Source organism: Physeter macrocephalus, chromosome 4 (genome assembly GCF_002837175.3).
Source record: "Physeter macrocephalus isolate SW-GA chromosome 4, ASM283717v5, whole genome shotgun sequence".
NCBI classification, from domain to species: Eukaryota; Metazoa; Chordata; class Mammalia; order Artiodactyla; family Physeteridae; genus Physeter; species Physeter macrocephalus.
The window spans coordinates 141471884-141496689 of NC_041217.1; the positions used below are offsets into that span (position 1 = coordinate 141471884).

Genomic DNA, 24806 nt, shown 5'->3' on the forward strand with positions numbered 1-24806 from the left:
CAAGAGGGAGGAGATATGGGGATATATGTATATGTGTAGCTGATTCACTTTGTTATAAAGCAGAAACTAACACACCATTGTAAAGCAATTATACTCCAATAAAGATGTTGAAAAAACTGTAGTAACCTACATGTAGCGTATTCTTCATATACAAGTGTCATGTTTTTTATTAGTGTCTTTCACAATGTACACTTCATAATATTTCAGTCAAACCTGACCTAACTCAGCAGTGTTGTCACATGTATTATGACTGCTTGTTAAAGGTGTGGTACCATGGCAGAGCAAAAGCATGAAGCAGATTTTTCAGTCCGTCAAGTGAAATGAGCCCAACTCCTTTTCCATCATTACCCTTATACCAATCAGGAGAGTGTCTGCATCGTGCTCAGGCTGTGCCTCAGCTGCCACTGCACCAGGAATTACAGGAAGAGGAGGAGAAAGAAGGGAAAGCCTGAAACAGCACCCATGATTAGGCAGGGCCTGAGGCTGTGGGACGCAGCAGATATATAGTAATAAAAAACCATCTTTTATGGCTAAAGCTGTAGAATTTCCTGTAACTCTGGACTCTCAACATCCTCTTCAGGTTCAGAGTTATTGGTGTGTCCCTAAAGGACTGATTTTCTCTGTGCTTCTATGCACCTCATGACTGTCTTGGTGACAAAACAATGATAATGTATATCTTCCTTGCCCCTCTTCTGTTTATGTCCATGCTGTACTCACTGTTAGAGGTAAGGGCACACTTTACACATTTAAATGAGTGGGTGAGCACACTTTGTCCTAAAACTGATTTCATGTAAAGATGAGTTAAGGAAGAACAAGGAGCACTTTTCTGTGCCTCTTTGCTCTGTCTTACCCTCTCTTTTGAGATTCACTTTCTTCTTCCTTTGTTTCTTTCTGCTTTCCTATATCAAGCAGCAATTCCTATAAATATTCTTTGACCTTATTGGTAGCCTTTATGCCTGAACAGACAAAACCTATCTCAAAGTAAGTCAGTTTGTTCCAGCTGAAAATGTTAGTCTATTTGTTAAGTGCACTATGATGGAACAGATAACTTCTCATGCCTGTGGAGCAGGGATTAAATACTGCTTTTGCAATTACTGTTCCTTCTGCCTGGAATAGATTTCTCTCCCCCACCTCCATCTATGCAGCAGACTCCATCCCTTATTTAAAAGACCTAGGTCAAATGTAATGGCTTATTTGATGCTTTTCCCGATTCTCCCAGACAATTAATGGCTTCTACTACAGGTTTTTTATACCTCTCTAATAGCTCATTTAAGATTATTTTATTATTGTTTGTGTATATGTCTGTCGCTATACTATGAGCTTTTCAGACATAGGAACTCTATCTTCTTATTTTCTTCAGTTTTATATACGGCCAGTGAATCTTTTTTGACCATTCGTTCTTTATTGGATAAGTGTTATTCCTTGTTTTTAAGGACCTTACAATCTAGTAGGGGTGATGTATCAATCACAGTTAACCATAATACAAACTGGAATGCTGTCAGTGCCACAAAGAAGGAAGAAATCACTTCTTGCTGTGTGAATTAGAGACACCTAGGTTATTCTAGGCTTTGTGGATATGGCAGTATTTGAAATGGACCTTGAAGAGTGTGTGTGAAATGTAGAATTAATGGTGTGTAGTGTTTTTTTACTTCATGATGTCTTTATTAGAAATAGTTTAAGCACACGGGAGCTATATTATTTGACATGTATTCCAAAGCCTTAATTAAACACTTTACCTAGAGTTAGTTCACCTGTTTTTGGTTCTTAAATCATTCATCAGTGTGCTAAGCTGTCTTTGTGGACTTAAATTCAGGGACTCATATTTGGCATTAGATATTTTTCATTTGTCTGAATGTTACTAACCAAAAGAGGACATGAAATTTGATGTCTTTCTGTCCTATTGCATTGATTTTCTTTATTCATTTTAGCCACAGACCCCTTTGCTTCTGTTTTTGGAAATGAATCATTTGAAGATGGATTTGCTGACTTCAGCACATTGTCAAAGGTAATCTGCAGTAATTAGTAGGAAAGTAAAATATACTGTGTTTCCACCAAAGGAGTGATCCTTCCTTTCTATTTTATAACCTGACCCTCACAGAGATTGCAACTTGATTTCAGTAAGGCACAGCAAACATTGATTTCAGACAGAAATGAAATATAAGATGTAATCAAAGTAGACATTTCTGTGCACAAAGACAATGGTGATGGTACAGATAATTATAATTTTCTACTGGCAGGTTTGCTCAACAACTTTAAGAGTCTTCTGTCTTTTTAAATATGTTTCTTCCAATTGAACTACATTTTCCCCCTGTTGACTGTCTGGGTCAATAGCTGTAAAATCTGGGCATTCATTCCATCCTCTCTGTACTGGTTGCTTGATTTTATGTTCTGAGACTGTTAAGGTTAGTATTAAGATAATTAATAGCCCAGCACTATTAGGTAGTGGACTATGTGTCCACTGCCTATTTTCCAATGTAGCCCTAGGATTGATTCAGGCCAAAAGAGTAAAATTAGTGTATATGTCACACTGTCTCTATCACTGGTTCTCAACTGGGTGTTACTCCCCCCACCCCCACCCCCCAGGAAACATTTGGCAATGTCTAGAGACATTTTCGGTTGTCACAGCTGAGGAGGAGGGCTGTTCATATCTAGTGGATAGAGACCAGGGATGTTGTGCAACACCCTGTCCAGCGCCACAACACAGAGCTATATCCAGCCCAAAATGTCAGCATGCTCCTTTAGAGAAGCACTGGCCTAAACTGTAATATCCAATTCATTATAGAAAAGTGAATCTTTCATTACTCCATGTGTTAGAGAGGCCAGGTCTTCAGACCCACAATAAGACTTATGTCATGGGATCAGTTTGCTTTAAAAAAAAATTGACTTTCAGGTTGTCTTTAATGTTTTTTAAGATGCCATTTTCTTTGACTTTAGTATTAACTCTTTCCTGTATTTAAGTGCATTGACAAGTGTGGAATCGGTAGTTTTTCCTTTATCATTTGGATCAGATATTCACTTGAGGAAAAATATATTAGTCCCTTTATAAAGGGCCTCAATGGTTTTGTATCACCTGAATCTTAATAAACCTTTAATCCAGAGTTGGCTTGTTTTGGTATGATCTGTTGCACTTAATAAGTAGTGATGTTATAATCACTACTCATGTAGAACAATTAAAAAATTTTTTTCCATTTTGGTTCTGAATGCAAAGGTTAAAATGTTAGTGCTCTCAGAATTGAAATAAATAAAGCTGCGTAATACTGAAGATCAGTCTTCAAAATGCTCCATAACCACTTACAGTTTGGTTGGCATAATATATATAACCATGAGTAATTTCTTTTCAAACAAAGGTCAACAATGAAGATCCTTTTAGTTCAGCCACATCAAGCTCCATCAGCAACATGGTCATTACAAAAAATATGCTTGAGGAAACATCCATCAAAAATGAAGATGTACCGCCAGCACTGCCACCAAAGATTGGAACTCCAACAAGACCCTGCCCACCACCACCTGGTATGAGAGTTGATACCTTTCCTAAATCAACTGCTTCCTTTTTCTTTCTGAAAAGTATGTGTGGGCCTTATTTGTAGCCTTTATTTAAAGGGCCTTAAACAAAACAAGTCCAAAAACACAGCAGAAGCCTGCTGCTATCATCTCTTCTGACCTTAATGCAGAATTACAGATATGTGCCTAAGAAGCCAGCCTGTGTAACTGTCATGAACTATTTTTCTAGCAAGAGCTAATTTCTCTTTAAATCATTTTGGAGAGGCAGTAAATGAAAAAAGGAAAGTACCAACGAAATCTCTTACTTTTTGGAAGCTCATTGATTACCATTTGAACAACAGTTTCCTGCGCTTTGGTATTTTAATAAATTTCTGTAAGCGAAGATTAATTCGAAGTCCCTTTCTTTTTCCTGCTAAATGTGAAGTCTTCCTTAAGTCCTTTAATGTGAGAATATATGGCCTTTTTGGTATCCAGAATTCAGCTTTTTGGTATCAGAATTTTAAAAGAAAGTATTGTTTTTCTTGAAGGAAAATATTATTTTACTTGACTTAATAAGAGACTCCTTTATTTTATAAAAGTGATGTTTTTGGTCTAGAAAAAAATTCTTACTATTCTTATTTTTTTTGTTTTGTTTAGCACTAAACAAAAGAAAGGGGTTTTGTTTGTTTGTTTGTTTTTAATGAAGATAATAAAGTTCATGAGAAGTGGTAAAAATGCAGTCCCCTGAATAGTTGTAGTGCTACTTGCGAGAAGACACATCTGGTACATTATTGTTTTAATCATATATCATTCTGTGGTAAATTTTCAGCCTCAGTAGTTCTAGAATATTATTCTTGCCTTTTCATAATAGCCTCCCTATGGTATTTCTTGGGCAGATTTTTTTTTCTTCTTTGACTTAAAGAATTGCAAATAAAATTGTTAATACCCAACTACCTGTTGAAAAATCAGGTGAACAAGTTATTTTTATCTTTTAAGGAAAATTAGTCTGTATCATATATCACTAGAGAGAAAGGTTGTCAGAATATATTTTTTTAAAAATGATAGTTAATTTGCTCATTTAAGTTTTATACCAGTAAGGTGCCAATAGTGAGGTTACTTAGGATTTAAAAATCCTGAGTAAACAAATATACTAGTGCTGTAACTAAATCTAAGACTTCAGCAAAGTGAGTATATATCACTGTAGAAAAATCAAGGAAAGAAGAATGGTTTGTTGAACTGCAGCTTGAAGATCTGGGTTCTAATTCTGGATATTCTCTGACTAGGTCTATGATCTTGAGTGTGTAACTTCATATGTCTGAACCTCAGCTATCTGAGCTATTAGATGGTGGCATTAATTCTAATGTTGCCTACCTTCACAGGATTGTGGAAGGATCCTTTGAGATATGAGATGTGAACACCTTTTGTAAGCTGCTACAGTGCCAGAAAGAATCTGTTGTTATGATTGCTCTTACCAGCTTAACACATCTTTAGGAAAAAATATATATTTGAAGATATTTTAGCACCTGTTCTTATTATCCTTTCTTCAGGAAGTACTGAGTTTAAGTCTTTAAAATTAGAAAACTTGTTTGAAAATGGTGCTGAATTAATGAGCAACAGTATGCTGTTTGGTAAAAGATTTAGTTGATCAGCAGCCACAAAGATTTAGGGCCTGGGCTTCAAAGCATTCTCTTTATTCTTCAGTTTGAAATATTGTAATAGCAAGAAATAGGTGGGCTTTACCAAGGTAGTTTTTAATTTCATGCTCCCAGGTGTTACATATAGATCCAGAGAAAAATCAGAAGAATATTAGCATTTTTCAAAGCTCATTTGCCCTTCCTGCCACTAGTGGATAACTGAATCAGGCAGAGGTTATCACAGCAGAGGCCATTTTTGTCATTATTCTTTGTCATTCTCCTGCTGTTTTGTCCATTCCTCTCTCTTTTCTTGGGAACATGCTGCTTTGGAGAAGAGAAGGTCAACTCTCTGGGCAGATAATATTCCCGGCCCATTTCCCCCCTTTTGCTATTTTTCCATTTAGCAACATAGAGCTGGAATGTATTTGAGAGGTTGTGTGCGAAAATTTGAGGACAGAGTGTTGGTTGTGATAGTTTAAGACCATATTAAGAATGTGTTTGAGGTACTGACCCCCATTCCCCACCCCCAGCTCTTTAATGCTCCCCGTGTTCGTGTTCTTGTGTGTTTGTGTTTGCCATATTTGCTGGTTGAGTTAATTGTAATGATTTTGATCCAGGGAAAAGACCCATCAACAACTTGGATTCTTCTGATCCCTTTAAACTGAATGATCCATTTCAGCCTTTCCCAGGCAATGATAGCCCCAAAGAAAAAGATCCTGATATGTTTTGTGATCCATTCACTTCTTCTTCTACTACTACCACTACCAATAAAGAGGCTGACCCAAGCAATTTTGCTAACTTCAGTGCTGTAAGTACTGTGAATGGGCTGTTTGGGGGAAAATCTTTCCATTTACAGTTTAAAGAGTTTTCAAAGATTATTTTGGAGTCTGCCAAATTTGCATTATTTCAACTAATTTACCAACATGTTAAAAATGATCTTTATTCGTCCCCCAACCAAAAAATCTCTGTTTGATTCTGTTTGCTGGTTCTAAAAGTATTTCATTGCTTAAATGATTTTTGGAGTCTTAATTCTTGGGATATATACCAGTTGTTTTGCAAAACCCTTCTCTTGATCTTGGTAAACAATATAAATAAAATTCTGACAGTTATTATTTTGCAAATTGTTATGAATGATGATGGGCCATTAGAGAGTCATTTGCTGTCTGCCCTCTGGATGAATAATGCCAATAATTAGTTTGTGTATTTGTAACTGTGTTTGTGTGTTTGCGTATAAAGCCTTGATGATTTCTGGAGACCAGTCAACAACAATGAGAGCATAGGGCCAGGAATTCTTTGAATTGAAAATAAAACTCTGGTTTCGTATAATAGTGTTCCTAAAAAGTAAATGTTGGTTTTATTAAATAAATATGATTGTTAAGGGCTAAACAATCTTTAATTATTTGGGGGGCTCTAATTCACTAGCATTCCGTATTTACTCTGCATCCTCCCAGAGCTGACTAACATAGGCAGGCCACTAAAGACAATAGAAGAATGCTGTGACAAGACCATAGGCAGGGTCTATAAGATCACAGAAATGGGACAACCAACTTGAAGTGTCACTCTGGAGGGACGTTAAGCAATGACATGTATTCCATCATTATTTAGATAAAAACAAGGCTTTTTTTTTTTTTTTTTTTTTTAATTCTCAGAGTAACTAACAGTGTTTCATTTTCCCAGATGTTTTTTCAGGTAAAATGACCTTCATTATCACTGTCTATTTTATAACAAAGCAGTTTTCCTCTACTTAATACCTTAAGCACTTGAGATGATTTTGGAAATAAGAGATCTAGTGGCCAGGTGACTCTGACCACAATCTGACTAATGTCTCCCTCAGTGTAGCATTGGGTCCCTCAACCCGTCACTTTATCCCTGCAGCCATTTCTAGTTAGAAAGGAGGTAGGCAGGAATCTGTATGCAACTAAGGCAGACAGAATTAGTCTCAGCTACCCAGCTTTTGAATCTGTACTCTTAAGTTTCAGTGGCTTCCTCTGAATGTAAAGGAGCAGAATAGGAATCAGTATTTTGAATACTGGAAAACGGAGAGTGTCAGAATTATACTGCCTTTTATTAGATGGAATTTGAGTTGTTTCAAGCAGAGAATCCAGAATTGCTCTTCTTAGTATAATCCTCTTAATATAAAATAACCTTCTGGCAGTTTGTGGCATTTAATATCTTAAATATGATTTCAGCAAGTCAAAACCTGGTTGGAATGAGTCTTGAACAATAGCTAAGGCATTTTGCTTATTTCGTATTCCAGAATCTCAGTGTAGTATAATATTAAGCAGCTCATAATAAAAATGTCTTCTTTTTTTAATTATGAAAGATTTGTTAAGTATTATAAGTTTCAAAGTCCCTCTAATTCCCTAGGGAAAAAGCTACCATTTTCAAAAAGCCTGACAGTTTCTTTCACTTCATCCTATTATGGTATTCCTCTATATGACAGGACTTGAAACCGGGTAGAATTTTTTTATTATCTGCCACGGTTGCTCTTTCAGGTGGATAAGTGTATTTCCTTGACTTAATAATTACCGGCATTAAGGTTTTATTTAGACTAGGTCAAAAAGTTCTCAATGTCTACTGAATTCTTTATAATGCATTAAAAAATTGATTAGGTTCACATCTTATTTAATATATCCAGTAATCTTATTTTATGTATAACAAAATTTATGTATGTATAGATATTCTTTGCTTCATAATATTTCTATACCTGAAGGGCTAGGATAAGGTAGGAAATCACCAGTGGGATTAAGTTGAAAATGATTTATCATGTGAGGATGCTCACTGAAGTTGAAGTAGTAAATGTTTCACATTAGATAAAAATGCTAGCCCTCTCCTGTTTTTAAATCTCCTGATTCACCTTAAGAATTTCCACTTTTTAAAAAAATGATGTTTTAATGTTCAGTTTTATAGACTATCTGTAGACTGCATTAATTTTTAAGATTAAATCATATTTTAATAACTGATTAAATGTGTTTTCAGAAAAAAAAATTAACAATAACAGGACTATTTACAGAGTCCTTCAGAAGGTGAAACAAATAGTTAAATATCATTTCATAAAAGTTCTTGTGTTTGTTCTGCTCATGAATTTATTCGTTTGTTCATTTGTCTTTTAAATGGCAGTATCCCTCTGAAGAAGATATGATTGAGTGGGCCAAGAGGGAAAGTGAGAGAGAGGAAGAGCAGAGGCTTGCTCGACTGAATCAGCAAGAGCAAGAAGACTTAGAACTGGCTATTGCACTCAGCAAATCTGAAATATCAGAAGCATGAAGAATTTTCCTGTTCTTTGTCAATCACACAATACTCTTCTTCCTGAATACTGAAGCTATTTACAGTGTGTATCAAAACTACCTATGAGCATGGGAATACAAAAGGTTTGAGATTCCTGTAAATGTGACAAAAATTTTTGTTTTTTTTAAACTCCATTTCAGATTTGTCCTTTTTTTCCCCCTGTAAAAGCGGTAACCCAGATAACTTCACCTAGGCCCCCGTTCTGGTGTGCATTTAGTGTGAGCTTTTGCCTGCCTGTGCTACTTTTACTTGGAAAGCTAGAGCACCCAAGCTTCTGCCTTCTGGAATGTAGAGAAATAGTTTCATCCCTTTGCTACCCTTGTTCTGTAGTTACTCTTATGATAGCCAGTGGGGTTCTTAAAGTTGGCAGTATTCTCCCCTAATTTAAATGGTTGAAAGAGGGGAAGGGAAAGAACATCCTATTTCTTTTATGATAGAGCAAATTGGCTAGTTTAAAGTACATGTTTGTATCTCCTTACAATCAAAATACTGTTCAATTTGTTTTTTATAGACAAGAAAAAATATTTTGCATAAATTGACTCCACTATAGAAAAAGGGATGCTTTAGATTGAACCATTATAGCTTCAGACTCAATCTTTTCCTAAATAAAAACTTTAAAGCCTCATGTGTGAAATATATTTAAAATTTTCTTCTCTGGATTTAGGGAATTTTAGATAAACACATACCTCTCCATAATTTTAAGCACTAGAGAGCGGAGAAAAATTACCACTTAAAATATACCCATCAATATAAGGTAAGCAAAAATCTTAACCTGGCAGCCATTCTGCCACTGCCATGGCACTGTCCTCTTTAGTTCATGGTAGGTTTATTTTTCTACTTTTGCAGAAGAAACTTTAGCAAGCTAGAACTGGAAGGTACTTTAGCTTTTTGTATACATATATATTTTTTTTCTTTAATGAAGTTTCAGTTACTTGAAATGTAAAAACATTCACTGAATACAACTGAAAAAAGTGACATGTATTAAATCATATTATTGCTTTTTGTCCATTTTTGTGGATTAAAATAGTTTATTTTCTTTGTGTTTTTCACCTACAAAAAATTGGCAGGCTAGCAAAAAAATTTTTTGGTTTTTTTTAATTGGGAGAGAAGAGACCTGCCAAATTATCAAAGCTCTTTATGTGTTAAAAGCCTATCTCCTGTAAAATTGACCTAACAGACAAGCTGAATTTAAAATGGACTGTGAAGTAGGCTGTAAATTGTAATCTTAATTTTTTTTAACATGAGTAAGTGATTTAGATAATGTATTGAAAACCAAGATAAAGGAAAATGCACCTAAAAACTAATTAAATATCTCTGTGGTTACCAAGTCAAGGTGGTATTGATCTGTGTTAATCAATCAACAAGTTAAGAGTAACTTGTTGCCTAGCCTAGGAATAAATTCCAAAATATCCAGTTCATTTCATCTTGAAATGGTGCTTTTGTTCTCTCCACACACAATTGGATTGCTGCAGTTTAAAACAAATTTGAACCACTTTCTTGCACTACTAGCTTTTTTCTACTTTTATAGATTAAAACATTTCAGCATAAAAGTCATACATATGAAGCAAGGGCTGAATCATAATCACAAGGGTTTAATTTTGATAAACTAATCCAGTTATAAGGATATACTGCAAAAGTTGATTGAGAAAGTAGTATTGGGAGTTGTGAATGGTAATGAGTTTTGGGTTTTTTTCTTCCCCTTACACTTTAGGAAAAAGGTAAGTTGACTTGAACAACCTTCTTTTGCACTGGGAAAATGAACAGATGTTTGAAATGGTTTTAAAATATTTTTTTTAATTAAAAGAACACTCTGGAAAGTACTAAATATCTGTAACTTATAAACACCAACTTTCGATGTAATAAGTGTACCTTAATCTTATGTGTGTTTAACTGGATTACATAGATTCTTATCTTTTATTAAAATATGTATACTCAGTGGACCAATGTAATATTAAAGTATGTATATATTATATAAAAATATATATATACAAATCTCCATGCTCACTTGTGTAGGATGAATGTCTTAGAGTCATTTATGATTATATTTTATGTTGTTGACTCTGGCTCCAGAGCCTGTGCTTGAAAAGGACAGATAAGTATTCCTGAGAGCTAAGTGGCACTACTTACGCAGTTTTAACCATCTTCTACCTACTTGTTCAGGTTTATTTGAGTTCTCTTTATAGAATTTTCTCTTATGTTTCAAACTTCTAAACTGTAGCCTGTAATTATGAGAACAATAAACTTTAAGTTATAATAAACCATACTATCCATACATCCTATCTGAAATGGAGTTTTGCACGGTTCTCTGTTATGTCCATGCTGTGTCCAAGGAGGGGTAGACATACAATCAGCACAGATTAATATGTGTAAAGTGCTTGAGACAGTGCCTGGTATAGAATAAAATACTCAATAAATGTTAACTATTTTTTAGTTGACATGTCCTGTTTTTTTGAAAGAAAGATAGGAAACGGGTGTGCATAGAGACAGTGCCTGAAACGTGGGTGGTGTGTATATATTTGTTGAATGAGGATTTGTGACATGGACTCTAGGAGGGCACTGTGGTGTGAAAAATTCAGACAACCCTGGTCTGCCATTTTTAGGAAAGATGACTTTGACAAAGTTACTTAGCCTCCCTGAGCCTCATTTTCCTTTTCTGATGAACATCATAATACCCAACTCACAGGATTGTTCTGAATGATTTGAGTTTGACAGCTTTTAAATATTATTTATTTTAATCAAACAAATGCAGCCATGTTATTATTAAGAGTGAAAATAGCTATTGGTTATTGAATGCACTTAGAAGCCCTAAGTAGTACTATTATTATCGCCTGTTTTAGAAATAGGAAAAATGAGGCTCAAAAGAGTTAAAATAATATGCTTCAAATAATACTGCTAGTAAGTAGATGAGCCAGGAATTGAACTCTGGTCTCTCTGATTCTAAAACATGATACTCTTTCCAGTTTACCGTGCTTTGTCTCCTTTTGTGTGAAAAAAATATTGCCTATAGGAAATGCTAGGAACAGGGCATGATAAATAATAACAGATAACATATATTGAGCTTCAGGCAGAATCCTTAGTGCTTTATGTATATTATTTCATTTCATCCTTAGAAAAGTAACCCTGTAATGTATAGGTACTATTTTTGTCTCCATTTTACAGAGGAGGTGCCCTAATTAGGCCACAGTTATGTAGCTAGTAAGTGACAGAGCTGGAATTTGAACCCAGGAGACTGGCTCTACCGTTTTGACCACTGCTCTCTATTCCTGTTAAAGGTGAGAAGCCGGAGGAGAACTATCATAAACAGAATAATCCATGTAATCTCTGCTCTTGAGGATTAATGAAATAAACCTACTACATAGCACGTGGCATTTTATAAAACATTTCCTAATTCATTTTCATATTTAATCTTTACCAGGATTTAGAACAGTTTTTGACACATGAAAGCACTCAACCATTGTAAGTTACCAATATTATGATAAATGATAAATCGGAACATAGGGGAGATAGCCAACCTTTCTTTTATTAAATTTTAAAACCACAAAAGCTGGCAAAAACAAAAAATAATTTATTAGTGCTGGCAAAGCTCTGGAAAGAACATTAAAAGGTAGGCAAAGAGTAGATTTTGGAGAGTTTCCCACACAGATGGAGGGACAGGGCATTCTAGGCAGAGGCCATGGTTGTATAAAGAAAATGTGGTAGGACACGACATAGTGTGCTAGCACACGACATAGTGTGCTAGCAAACAGCAAGTATTGAAGTAGTTCAGTGTAACTAGAGTAGGTTTGTGGGCAAAAGAATAAAGTATTTGTGTTTGTGTGTAAGAAAGGTCTCACTGGTAGTGATTTGGAGGATTGCTTTAGAAGGAAACCAGGTAAGGCAGGGAGAGCAGGTGAAGGCTGATGGAGTCATTCAGGTGAGATGGTAGGTACCTAAAATATGGCTGTGGCTGAGGCCCGAGAAAAAGGGATTGATTTAAGAGAATTATCAGGCCTTAGAGTCTGATTAGATATGGGTGGTGAGGGGAAGGGAGTGGTTGCAAACTTCAGCAAGCATCAGGATCACCTGGAGGGCTTGTTAAAGTACAGATTGTGGACCCCATCTCCAAAATTTGTGATTTCAGTAGGTCTAGAGTGGGACCTAAGAATCTGAATTTCTGACAAGTTCCCAGGTAATGCTGAAGTTGCTGGCCTAGGGACCTCGCTTTGAGAACCATTAGAATAGAGACTGACTTCCAGGTCTCTCTGTTCTCCTGCACGTCTTATTAGATGTACTCATTCAGTTTGCAGTTCTGTTGCACCTTGTCATTCTGTACTTGACCTGTCGCTTCTGCTTCATAGTGTAAAGCACCTCTAATCTTTCTTGTGGATAAAGAGAGTTTTTAAAAATAATAATTGCAGGCTAACAGCACTTACTATGTGCCAGTACTATTTGAAACACTTTAATATACAGTCCCCAACTTAATGATGGTTCGACTTATGATTTTTTTACTTTATGATGGTACAAAAGTTATGCATGTTCAGTAGGAAACATACCTTGACTTTTGAATTTTGCTCTTTTCCCAGGCCAGCAATGTGCTGTACAATCCTCTCTCATGATGCTGGGCAGCGGCCGCAGCTCCCAGTCAGCCGCACAATCACAAGGGTGAACATCCAGTACACTTACAGCCACCTAGTACCCAGACAACTGTTCTGCTTTTCACTTTTACTACAATATTCAGTAAGTTACATGAGATAGTCAACACGTTATTACAAAATAGGCTTTGCATTAGGTGATTTTGCCCACCTGTAGGTTAATGTGAAGTGTTCTGAATATGTTTAAGGTAGACTAGGCTAAGCTCTGATGTGGTAGCCTAGCTGTATTAAATGCATTTCTAACTTATGATATTTTCAATTTATGATGGGTTTATGGGGATATAATCCCATCGTAAGTCAAGGAAGATCTATATGCTGATTCATTTTAATGTCCAGAACAATCCTTTAAGTTAGGTACTGTTATTTGCAGTTTACAGATGAGAAAGCTGAGGTACAAAAAGGTTAAACAACTTTCCCAAATCACAGAGCTAAAAAGTGTCAGAGCTAGGATTCAAACCCAGGCAGTCTAGATCCAGAACCCATGCTCAATCACTCTGCTCTACTGAAGAAAACTTACATTAAAATACTTTTGATGTATGGCTCAATATTGTACCTCTTACTGCCAGGAAGCCCTTTATTATCTGAGTTTTGGGAATGCACAGAGAAGATCATTATCATTCCGTTCACCTTTGCTAAGGTGTATTGTGTTCTGGGTACTGTGCTGGGTCAGAGACAGAGAAAACTCATATGAGGCCATCAGTGGTATAGTGGGGGAGATAGACATTACTTACAGTTAATTTCACAACACTGCATATTGAAGATTAAGATAGGAGTGCTGGGACACCCAGAGGAAGGAGAGAATAGTTCTGGCTGAGAGGACTGGGGAAGGCTTCCCAGACGAGGTGTCCCTAGGACACAGTATTCTGCTCCTAGCATTAGTAAAAGTGTAGATGGCAACTGTCAAAATTAAAACAAAACAACAACCATAAAAACACAGCTTTCACAAGGCCACATCATTTGATGTCAGAGCTCTGTTGACTGAAAAAGGCTGCCAGACAGTCTCCCAGGAAGCCTCATTTAAGTGACATTCATTACTTACTGAATTCAACCTTATCCAAGGTCTGACCTTCAAGTTTAGAAACCTGATTTTCATCAGTAGAAGAGAGACAAAGCTCCCATTAAGCAAGTTCACAGGGACTGATGTAAAGACCAAAATGTCATTTTCCAGTAGAAGTTGCTGTAGGGCTTGAAGTGCTCACAATTGGTTGAATAAGACTCCTTCTCCCTTCCGGTGCTTGGATGCCTCCTACCTTTGAGGTTCCTCACTCTCTGCAGCCAGGGCTGCCTGGCCCCTCTGATGAACACATTTTTTAGACTAATATGTTTGATCAGGTTACAGTCTGGTTTGGCTGGTTGGGTAGCTATAAAGTCTCTTAGGGGTGAGTTTGCATATCTTTGCTTTCATCACGTATGTAGACTCTGTATTTAACTCCTTCTAAGGCAGACTTTCCCCAGTTTATGAGTTCTTAGTGAAACATCTCACTCCCTGGGCTCTGACTTCACCCTTTCATTGATCATGTCATTTATTGAGTGTATATGTGCCAGGCCTTCTCCCTGACTCATCCTCCTCCAAACCGTCAACATGACCTAACAATTCTGCCTTTTAAGTATCTCTCAAATCTGTCCTCTCCATCCTCAGTGCCACTCCCCCAATTCAGGTCTTCATCATCTCTCTTCAGGCTTTTGCCAAAGCTTCCTAATCTCCTTGCCGCCAATCTCTTGTTTTTCTCTCTGCTTCCAGACCATCTTCCGTGTTGCAGTCAGATTCTTCTAGAATCAAAATCTGCCCTATCACTCCTGTAATAAAACATGCCACAGATTCCCATCACATTCAGGTTAAAATCCTAACCCCTTAGAAAGCTTTTCCTTCATAACCTTAATTTCTGATTGACATTTAATCAGTAATGGCTTGAACATGTAAGCTGGGTTTTTTTTTCCTCTTTAAACAAATCTTGAGAAAATGCTACCTTAAGGAAATAAAGGCACTCTAATATGATTGTAGCATATGGAATTCTTTGGGGATGTGCATAATTTTACTCTCTAACTTGATGTTTTTTCAATAGGCAGGTTGTAATTCCTTAGTTGGGTTGTGAAATCAGTTTAGTAAATCGAGCAACATGGAAAAAATGTAACCAGAGTAGTACAGGCATACCTTGGAGATAGTGCGTGTTCAGTTCCAGACCATTGCGGTAAAGTGAATATCACAATAAAGTGAGTCACACATTTCCCAGTGCATATAAAAGTTGTGTTTACACTACATTGTAGTCTATTAAGTGTGCAGTAGCATTCTGTCTAAGAAAACAATGTACCTACTTTAATTTAAAAATACTTTATTGCTTAAAAAATGCCAAAATAATTACAGTAGTTACATTGACGATCCCTGATCACAGATCACCATAACAAGTGTAATAATAATGAAACGTTTGATATTCCAAGAATTACCATATATACTAATATGTCTAAAATGAATAGCTAATAAGAACCTGCTGTGTAAAAAAATAAAATTCAAAAATTCAAAAAAAAAAAGAATTACCAAACTGTGACACAGAGACATAAAGTGAGCAAATGCTGTAGAAAAATTGTGCCAATAGACTTGCTCAATGCAGGGTTGCCACAAACCTTTAATTTGTAAAAAATGCAATATCTGCAAAGCGCAGTGAAGCAAAGCACAATAAAATGAGGTATGCCTGTAAAGCAGAATGAACACTCATGTACCAATAATCAGCTTCGATAAATACCAGTTCACATCCAATCTTATTTTATCTGTATTCCTACACACTTCCCTTTCATGTCATATTGAAGCAAACCTTATATTTGTAGATTTTTCAGTATGTTACTGATCAGCATTTTAAAAATTATGAAATAGAATTTGTTATTGAATACATACTGTGTCACAAGATAAAATGAAAGCCACTGATTTTTTTTTTTTTTTTTTTTTGTGTGTGTGATACGCGGGCCTCTCACTGTTGTGGCCTTTCCCGTTGCGGAGCACAGGCTCTGGACGCGCAGGTTCAGCAGCCATGGCTCACGGGCCCAGCCGCTCCGCGGCATGTGGGATCTTCCCAGACCGGGGCACGAACCCACGTCCCCTGCATTGGCAGGCGGACTCTCAACCACTGCCCCACCAGGGAAGCTCCTGACTTTTTAAATTATCTCTTTTCAAGTAAGAAATGTGGGTCCTACTGTTGTATATACGGGTTATTAATGTAAAGGATTATCTCGTGGGGGGAAGGTGTGTCTTTGCTGGAAGACCCCACCATTTTTCTTCCCCACTGCAATAAGTGTATAGAATGTGTTCAGTTGCCCAAGACCTAAGGGCTTAGTTTCAGCCTCTCCTTTCTGTTTCCTCTGGAGTCAAAACTTGAGAAGACTGAGTTATTTTGTAAAAAGGAAAAGAGACAAGGAAAAATAGCTGACACTTGCTGAGGACCTTCTCTGAGCCTGGCACTAAGGCGCTTAGTAAACATTACCCTACTTAATGCTCACAACACTATAACAGATAGAAAACATGAGGTATATAGAGATGGAAGTGACTTGGCCAAGACCCCAGCCCAGGTGCCTTGGCTCTGAGACCTACTCTTCCAGCACACCAGGCTGCCTTTTGCATCCCTGGCCTTAAAAGCAGCCCTTTGAGCCTAAGCATCAACAGAGATCAAACAGAGCAACCCCAGGCCCTAAGCAAGAACTAATGTTCTCAAAGAAAACCCTGATGCATCGCAGCTTCCTGAGAAGGTTCCTGGCCTTACTGTTTGCTAGCTGTGTGACTCTGGGTAAATCTCTTAACCTCTCTGATCATCAGTGGACCAGCGTTGGGGAGCATCAGGTGCGTGAACAGCACTACTGAGGGGAGACGTAGCTGCCCAAACCTGACTCCCAGCCCACCTGAGGTCCAGCTCACCTGAGTTGCCCTCACAGTTGGCTCAGAGGTTGCGGTCCTGATGCTACCGGTGGCCCTCTGTGTGACCTTGGACAAATCCCTGGCTGTCCTGGGTGGGCCTCAGTTTCTCCCTGTGAATACTGATGAGTCTCGACGGCTCTGGACGGTAGTGGTCTTGCCCTGATTACTCAGGTCTGCTCGTGGGACACCGACGTCCTGGCCAGGCAGGGTTGTTGTGAGGATTAAAATGATGGATATAAAGTTTCCATTCCTGTTACACGGCAGATACTCACCAAGTAAGAGCTGTCATGTCTGTGTTTAAGAAGACAGAAAAGGAAAATATTTTAGGAAAATGTCTATATAAGATTAAATTAAGGGAATAAACTTCAGTTATCTTGAAAGTTTATTGATACTAAATGTTCCCCACTGATTCTGGATAAAACTATCACACACACTGTGTGTCCAACACTATTCTCTTTTGTTTGCATTAACTCATTTAGTCCTCACAACCCTGTGATAGGTGTTATTATTATCCTCATTTTACAGATGAGAAAGCTGAAGCACAGAGAGGTTAAGTAACTTGCCTGAAGTCACAGGCAGCTATCAAGTGGTGAGGCCAAGATTCTAACCCAGGCAGTCTGGCTCCAGAGCAAGGGAAAGAATAAAACCTGCTGTATCTTGGGATTGTTGTGAGAGTCAGAATAAGCTAAGCTTTGGGAAAGTGGTTCATAAATGCTGTGTGCATTCTAAGAGCTTGTGTAGCAGGCAGACTGGGGCTGGGGTTAAGATACAGACTCTAGTCTGGCTGCTTGGGTTGAGTTCTAGCTCCTGCCACTTAACTAGCCTTTGTTATCTTGAGCAGATTGCCTAATCCTCTGCTTCACTTTCTCAACTATAAAAATTGGGGTTGTAAAAGGACATACCTGATAGGATTATTTTGAGGATGAAATGAGTTGGTACATGTGAAGGGTTTAGAATAATGCCAAACAAAGTTCTAAGCAAATGATGGTGATGAAGATAAAGAAGAACATGATGATGAAGATGTCCAGATGTCAAAGAAAACAGGAAAGAAGACTTGAAGTTTGAGAACCCTTGGATTGAATCCCAGTCCCTAATTTTTTTGGACGTGCTGCTTAGCTTGCGGGAATCTTAGTTCCCTGACCAGGGATTGAACCCGAACCCCCCAGCAGTGAAGGCACCGAGTCCTAACTGCTGAACCGCCAGAGAATTGCCCCCAGTTCCTAATTCTATCTCAGGAACATTTCTAAACTTCTGACTCAAATATTCTCAAAACAAGAGTTTCCCAGATTAGAGGTAGTATATGTAAAAGCCCTCAGCATAGTGCCTGCCATTGAGTAGAAACTTGATAAATATTAGGTCCTTCTTCATTCTCTCAACACTGAACATCTACTATGTGTAACAGTGGTGCTAGGCTCCGTGGAAGACACAAATATGAGACATTCTCTGTACCTTCAGATAGAAATCTGAAGAGAGACTAATATGGTCGTTGATAACCAATATAAGGATTAAAAAATATATAGTGCTAAATGCTCTGAGAGAAAAATGTAATCTCTGAAGAAGGAGGTAGTCCTCCACTGGGGAGATACAGGATGGCTTTCTGTAGGAAGTGGTGTTGGTTGTGGGCTTGGAGGCTGGGTGGGACTTTAATTCCACCCAGGATTAGACTGGGCTTGGGGCCTATAGGAGACCAGGCTTCTGAGGCCCTGTGGTATTCATGTCTGTGAGCCTAGGAGGAAGTTGGCTATCTGCAGTGCCCAATGCTGACAAACTGGGCAAAGTTCTGTGAGCTGAGGAGTTTGGGCCCATGGGTGCACTGTAACTGGAATTTCCAGATCTGGAAGCTGCTCTAGCTTTGTGGTCGGATAGGCAGCATTTGCTGGCCCTTGTTGATCTGCCTAGACCATGACGTGAGTGCTCAGAGAGAGGGGGAAAGGTGGTATTTTCTCTGCTGCTTACCAAGGAAAAGTGAGAGAAACTGCCCAGATGATCCTTGAGGCTTCTGCCCTCTGCTTTGCCCAGGCCTCCCACTCCATGCCCCGCCCACCTGCAAACCACAGGCAGGGGTGGGAGGGAGCAGCAGTTGGGGCAGACAGATCTGGGTGTGAAGCTTGATCTCAGGGAAGTCAGTTAACCCCTCTGAACCTCAGTTTCATCAACTGTGAAATGGGGGTGAGTATTTAATAAGGTGAAATTAAATGAGAATTTGTGTAAAACACCTGGCTTAGGGCTTGGCACATTACAATTAGTCACCGTTTATTGACACGTGATTTGTGTTGCACAAGACTTAGGATACAGACCCAGCCCAAAAGGAGACAGCAATGGTCCCATTGCCACCCTGTCCCTGATCTGTGTTCAACCCCCATACTCCCTCGCAGAGAGAGGTCTCCAGGGACCCCTAAATCCATCCTACACACGACCTCGGAGTGATCCTTCTCAAACACCTCCGCAAGGTGCTCCCTTGCTCTTTGCCTTTAGTTGAGCCTCCCATGGAAGCCTGCTAGACTGCACTGCCAGGGGCTAACCTTGCTCCAGAGCTGATTCTTCTACTTGTTAGTTGTTTAAAATAAAAAGTAAAAATGTACATAACCTAAGGCAAAATACGGGGGTTTCAAAGAAAGTGCTAACTGGAGACAGGCTCATCCTCCTCTGTCCCCCGTTCTCTGCTGGGAATCAGAGGTCTGTGGACAGGGCCACGTCCCAGTGCCTCGCCTGGTCAGCAGCCTCCACTGCCAGCTCCAAGCAGCTCCTTCCTGTCTGTCCGCCCCCTTGCCTGCCCCTCCTGCTCTGTGCCCTGCACTTGGGGGCAGTCCCAAGCCCCTGAGCCCATCCAGGTACAGCCCTGGCAAGGCAGGTTCTCCACTTAGGCAGGTGGGAAAGGCATTGGTGACACCATCACCCGAGGACGGGCTCTATACTGGAAGTGGAGGGGCCTGGGGTCGGTCCTGGTGCTGCCACTGGCCCTCTGTGTGACCTTGGACAAATTCCTGGCCTTCCTGGGTGGGCCTCAGTTTCTCCTTGTGAATACTGATGAGTCTCGATGGCTCTGGACGGTAGTGGTCTTGCTCTGGTTCCCCAGGTCCGCTCCCGGGACACCGACGTCCTTGCCAGGCAGGGAGGCGCCCGGCCGCGGCGGTGAGGAGCCACGGGTCCTGCCCCGCCCAACCCGTCCAGGTGCTGCCGCCGGAGCCGCCGCTACCGCCACAGCCGCCACAAGGGGCCGCCCGCGCCTCCATCCAAGTCCGGCCCGCGTCCATGGCCTTTCTGACCGCCTGGAAGGGGGCGGCCTCCGGGGAAAGCGACCGCAGGTACCAGGCGGGGGCGGGGACTCGGCGGGAGGCACTGATGGGACTGAGGGGCGTCTGGAGAACAGCCGACGAGGGGCAGCTGACGGGACACAGCCGGAGACAGCAGTGTGCGGGCTGCTGGCCGCGGGGTAACGGCCGAAGGGCCCGGAGAGGGGCAGCTCAGCCCCTCTCACCCCAGCCCCCCCACGTATCCCTTGCTCGCGTGTTATGGCCCCCAGCAGGGCTGGGCCTGGGGGTGAAGAGATACACCCCCAACACCCCGGTCCCACCCGAGCTCCGCTTCCGGTGCCGCAACCTGTGAGGCACACCTGTGAGGGCAACTCAGGTGAGCTGGACCTCGGGCGGGCTGGGAGTCAGGTTTGGGCAGCTGCGTCTCCGTCTCGCTTTAGCAGTGTTGCTCACGCCCCTGATCCTCCCCAGCATTGCATGAGCAGAGATAGGGGCACGTGTGCCCGGAGAGGTGAGAGCAGATATACTATCCCCCGCCAGGGGTTGTCCACATCTGGGGGCAGCAGTGTGGAGGGAAACCCTGCGTCCCAGTGCCTGTCCGTGGTGGAACTGTGCGCACCACAGCTCCTCCAAGGTCAGCCCTTCGGGGATGTGTCATTGCCTCCTCTGTGTCACCTCCAACTCCCAGCTGTCCCCACCTCCTGGGTGAGTTGGTGTCTCCAGATGTGTTCTCATGAGAAAGGGGAGAGGGGACAGCCCTGACCTCTCTTCTGAGCTGTGACCCCCCAGTTTCTTTCCTTTATATATTTAAAGTTCACCCTGCTACTCCCTGGAGAAGGGCAATCTAACTGCCTTCCCAACACCTCCATCGGACTGTCACATGGGCACATCAAACTCTGCAAGCCCCAAATCAAACTTCACATCTTCACCCCCAAACCTGTTCCTCCTCCTGTGTCCCCATGGCATAGTCATCACCCAGCTGCCCAAGCCCGGAACCTGGGAGTCATCCCTCTCACCTCCCTCCCTCTCCTCCACCCTGGTCTCCAAGTTCTGCTGATTTTATCTTTTTGATGTCTCTCAAAGCTGTTCGTTCCCCCTGGACTATTGCAATAGCCCCTAACTTTCCATTTCCTCCACTCTCACCCTTTCCATGCATCCTTCAGACTTGTCTTTTCTAAAGCACAAACAAGACCATGTGATTTTTCTGCTTTAAAGTTCTTCTATGGCTCTCTATCACAGAGGTGAAAGGTCAAGGCTCTCCAGGGGAGAAGCTGTGACCTGCCCAGGCCCGCTTCCCATCACTCTCTGACCCTCATTCTGGTCCAGCAAGAACGACTGACTTTGTAGGGCTCTCACAACTGTGCTGGGCTGCTCAGGGCTACCTCTGCCTGGAATGCCATCCTCCATTCACCCTATAAGATTCAACTTTAGGTGATCTCTTTTCTTATTAAAAAACTTTTTTTTGACTTTTAAAATAAACTTTTAATTCAAGGGTAGCACATATAGAGAAAAGTGTACACATTGTAAGTGTACAGCTCAATGACTCTTCACAAAGTAACCAGCACCCATGTAACCAGCACCCAGATTAAGACACAGACTATTACCAGCCCCCAGAGTCTCCCTTGTGCCCCTCCCAGCCGCAAGCCCCCAAAGGTAAACTATTGATACTATCCTAACTTCTAATACCATAGGTTTGATTTGTCTGGGGTTTTTTGTTTTAGTGGTTTTTTTGTTTGTGTGTTTTAATTGAAGTATAGTTGATTTACAATGTTGTATTAATCAGCAAAGTGATTCAGTTATCCATATGTGTATATATATGGATATATATATATATTCTTTTTCAGATTCTTTTCCATTATATGTTATTATAAGATACTGAATATAGTTTCCTATTCTATACAATAGGAACTTGTTGTTTATTTTATATACAGTAGTTTGTATCTGCTAATCCCAAACTCTGAATTTATCCTTCCCCCCACCCCGTTTCCCCTTTGGTAACCATAAATTTGTTTTCTATGTCTGTGAATCTATTTCTGTTTTGTAAATAAGTTCATTTGTATCATATTTTAGATTCCACATATAAGTGATATTATATGGTATGTGTCTTTCTCTATCTTACTTTAGGTGACCTTTTTTTAGAGAACCTTTCTGACCCCACCCTGAGTCAGGCTCAGAGGCTTTCTGGGCTCCAGCATCTTTGCTTCCCTCTCATGGCTCTCATTCAGTTTTTCAGCAAACATTGTTGGGCACATACCGGGTTCCAGGCATTGTACTAGGTGCTGTGGATATGGTGTTACTTAAGACATAAAAGCCCCTGCTCTTAAGAGAACACGTTCTAGTGGGAAAGACAGATTAAACAACTAGGCAAATAAACAAGTAAACACCAGAAACAGATGCTGTGTAAGGCTTAAAATAGAGCCATGTGATGGACAGTAAAATCCATCTTGCCCAGAGCATTCCCTGCAGTGAGGATAGCTCCTGTCAAAGCCTGAGATGTGTCTGAGGAGCAGAAAGGTGTGTGTGTTGTTGAGGATCCCTGCCTGTTGGGATCCAGGAGGCAGGCTGCCCAGAAGAGGGCCGAGTTTGGATTTCATTGTGTGTTGGGAGCCACTAGAGGGCGTTAAAGAGGGGAATCACATATTTAAAGATGATCCAGCTACCCCATGGAGAAAGGATTTTAACGCTGGGGCATGGTCACCCCTTTCTGTCTCCCCACTACATATGGAGAGGGGATGGGGTTCATCTGCCCCCATGTCCCCGAAGCCCAGCACTGAATGCTTTGGTTTTGATGAGAACCTCGGGGAATGATTTCTGAGGAGGGTGAGATCACAGTTGGGGTGCTGAGGAGTGGCTGGGTTTACATGGATTTCTTGCCTGCCTGCCCTCCTGTAAGAACCCAGCTGTGCTCTGTCCTGCAGGCACCCTGCGTGCTGGAGTGTAGGTGAGGGCCTGAACACATGTACCTTTCTACTTCAGCTGGAACTTGCTGGACACAAATACCCAGAGAATTCTGACTCCCAGTTGCCCTCACAAGATCTCACACCTGGGGCAACAAACCAGGTCTCCTGGGCTTCCCTGGTGGCGCACTGGTTGAGAGTCCGCCTGCCGATGCAGGGGACGTGGGTTCGTGCCCCGGTCTGGGAAGATCCCACATGCCACGGAGTGGCTGAGCCCGTGAGCCATGTCCACTGAGCCTGCGTGTCCGGAGCCTGTGCTCCACAACAGGAGAGGCCACAACAGTGAGAGGACCGCGTACTGCAAAAAAAGAAAAAAAACAGGTCTCCTTTCTCTCAGCTCGGGACCTGACTTCTCCACCCTCAGGCCTCACCCACCATGCTGCCTGTCTTCCACAGCCTGGCTGAGGGGTGAAGGGCTTGGGAGGGTGCTCAGCCCCTGCTCTGCCACTTACATACTGGCTCTATGACCCTGATTCAGTCGCCTGACCCATGTGAGCCTTAGTTTACTCAGCTATAAAATAGTAGCTACTTACCAAGTGGCGGAAGACCTGGTGAAGCCACATTGGTAAAGGACCTAACAAAGAGCCACCGAGCATATTTGGTGACCAGTAAATGTGAGTTCACTGGTACGAGGGAATCTTCCTTCTGAGGTATTTGCATTGAACAGAGGGGATTCAGAAAGGTTTGGGAGCCAATGGTGGGACTCCAGGCACCAGGACTGGGTAACCAGGGACTGTTAGGAGAGGGAAATGATGCCTGTGCATCTTAAGATGAGGATGGCCACCTACTCGGCCTACAAACAGGGTCCCTTCCCAGTCATACCAGTAGCCCCTGCCCCCACCCCATGGCTGCTCCCATAAGAGACAGCACCAGGAGCAGAGGGGGAAGTGCAGGCAGGCAGAACGCTTTTTTTAAATTAATTAATTCATTTCTTTATTTATTTTGGCTATGTTGGGTCTTCGTTGCTGCGTGCAGGCTTTCTCTAGTTGCGGTGAACGGGGGCTGCTCTTCATTGTGGTGCGCGGGCTTCTCACTGCGGTGGCTTCTCTTGTTGCCGAGCACAGGCTCTAAGTGAGTGGGCTTCAGTATCTGTGGCACGTGGTCTCAGTAGTTGTGGCTCGCGGGCTCCAGAGTGCAGGCTCAGTAGTTGTGGCGCACGGGCTTAGTTGCTCTGCAGCATGTGGGATCTTCCCGAACCAGGGCTGGAACCCATGTCCCCTGCATTGGCAGGTGGATTCTCAACCACTGCACCACCAGGGAAGTCCAGGCAGAATGCTTTTGAGAGAGTAATTCAGTGGCAGAGCTTGTGAGAGGGAGGGGCAGCCCCAAGAATGGAGGGGCCCTGCTGAAGAGGCTGGGGGCCTGCTGGGCTGTTGTTGATAGATTTCTTGCTCTTGGTTTGAGTCTGAGCTCAAGGAGCTCTCAGATGCCTCCAGGTAGGGAGTTTCGAATTTGGTGACTGGAATCCTTGGGCAGCTATAGATAGGGTCCCTTCCTTGGGACTGGATGTGGACTCAAGGCCAGTGCTGAGTTTTCACCTCTGGGATTCTCAGATCCTGTGAGCTGAGGCATCTGTGATCACCAGACTCATGATTTAAAATTCCAAATTTCTACGATGTTGAAGCTACTGACCTCAGGATTCTGATTTATCCCCTGTTGCTGAG

At 41.2% G+C, this 24806-nt stretch overlaps 2 protein-coding genes across 6 annotated transcripts in view; both read left to right on the plus strand.

The window, feature by feature from the left end:
* The window catches only part of EPS15 (epidermal growth factor receptor pathway substrate 15), a 181413-nt gene extending 170615 nt beyond the window's left edge, over window positions 1-10798 (plus strand). For all 3 annotated transcript variants that reach the window (XM_028489404.2, XM_028489405.2, XM_024119749.3), the window contains 4 exons: window positions 1929-2005; window positions 3348-3510; window positions 5732-5922; window positions 8235-10798. In XM_028489404.2, the coding sequence (XP_028345205.1) occupies window positions 1929-2005; window positions 3348-3510; window positions 5732-5922; window positions 8235-8381 (578 nt within the window). In that variant the 3' untranslated portion in view covers window positions 8382-10798. The remainder of the gene's footprint in view (window positions 1-1928; window positions 2006-3347; window positions 3511-5731; window positions 5923-8234) is intronic.
* A 9375-nt stretch (window positions 10799-20173) lies between these two features.
* TTC39A (tetratricopeptide repeat domain 39A) overlaps window positions 20174-24806 on the plus strand; it is a 53367-nt gene continuing 48734 nt past the window's right edge. For 2 of the 3 annotated variants that reach the window (XM_007113811.3, XM_007113812.2), the window contains exon 1: window positions 20174-20236. In XM_007113811.3, the coding sequence (XP_007113873.1) occupies window positions 20184-20236 (53 nt within the window). In that variant the 5' untranslated portion in view covers window positions 20174-20183. Of the gene's footprint in view, window positions 20237-20428; window positions 20562-24806 lie in introns of those variants that run through there. The other variant, XM_055084633.1, reaches the window with a different exon arrangement.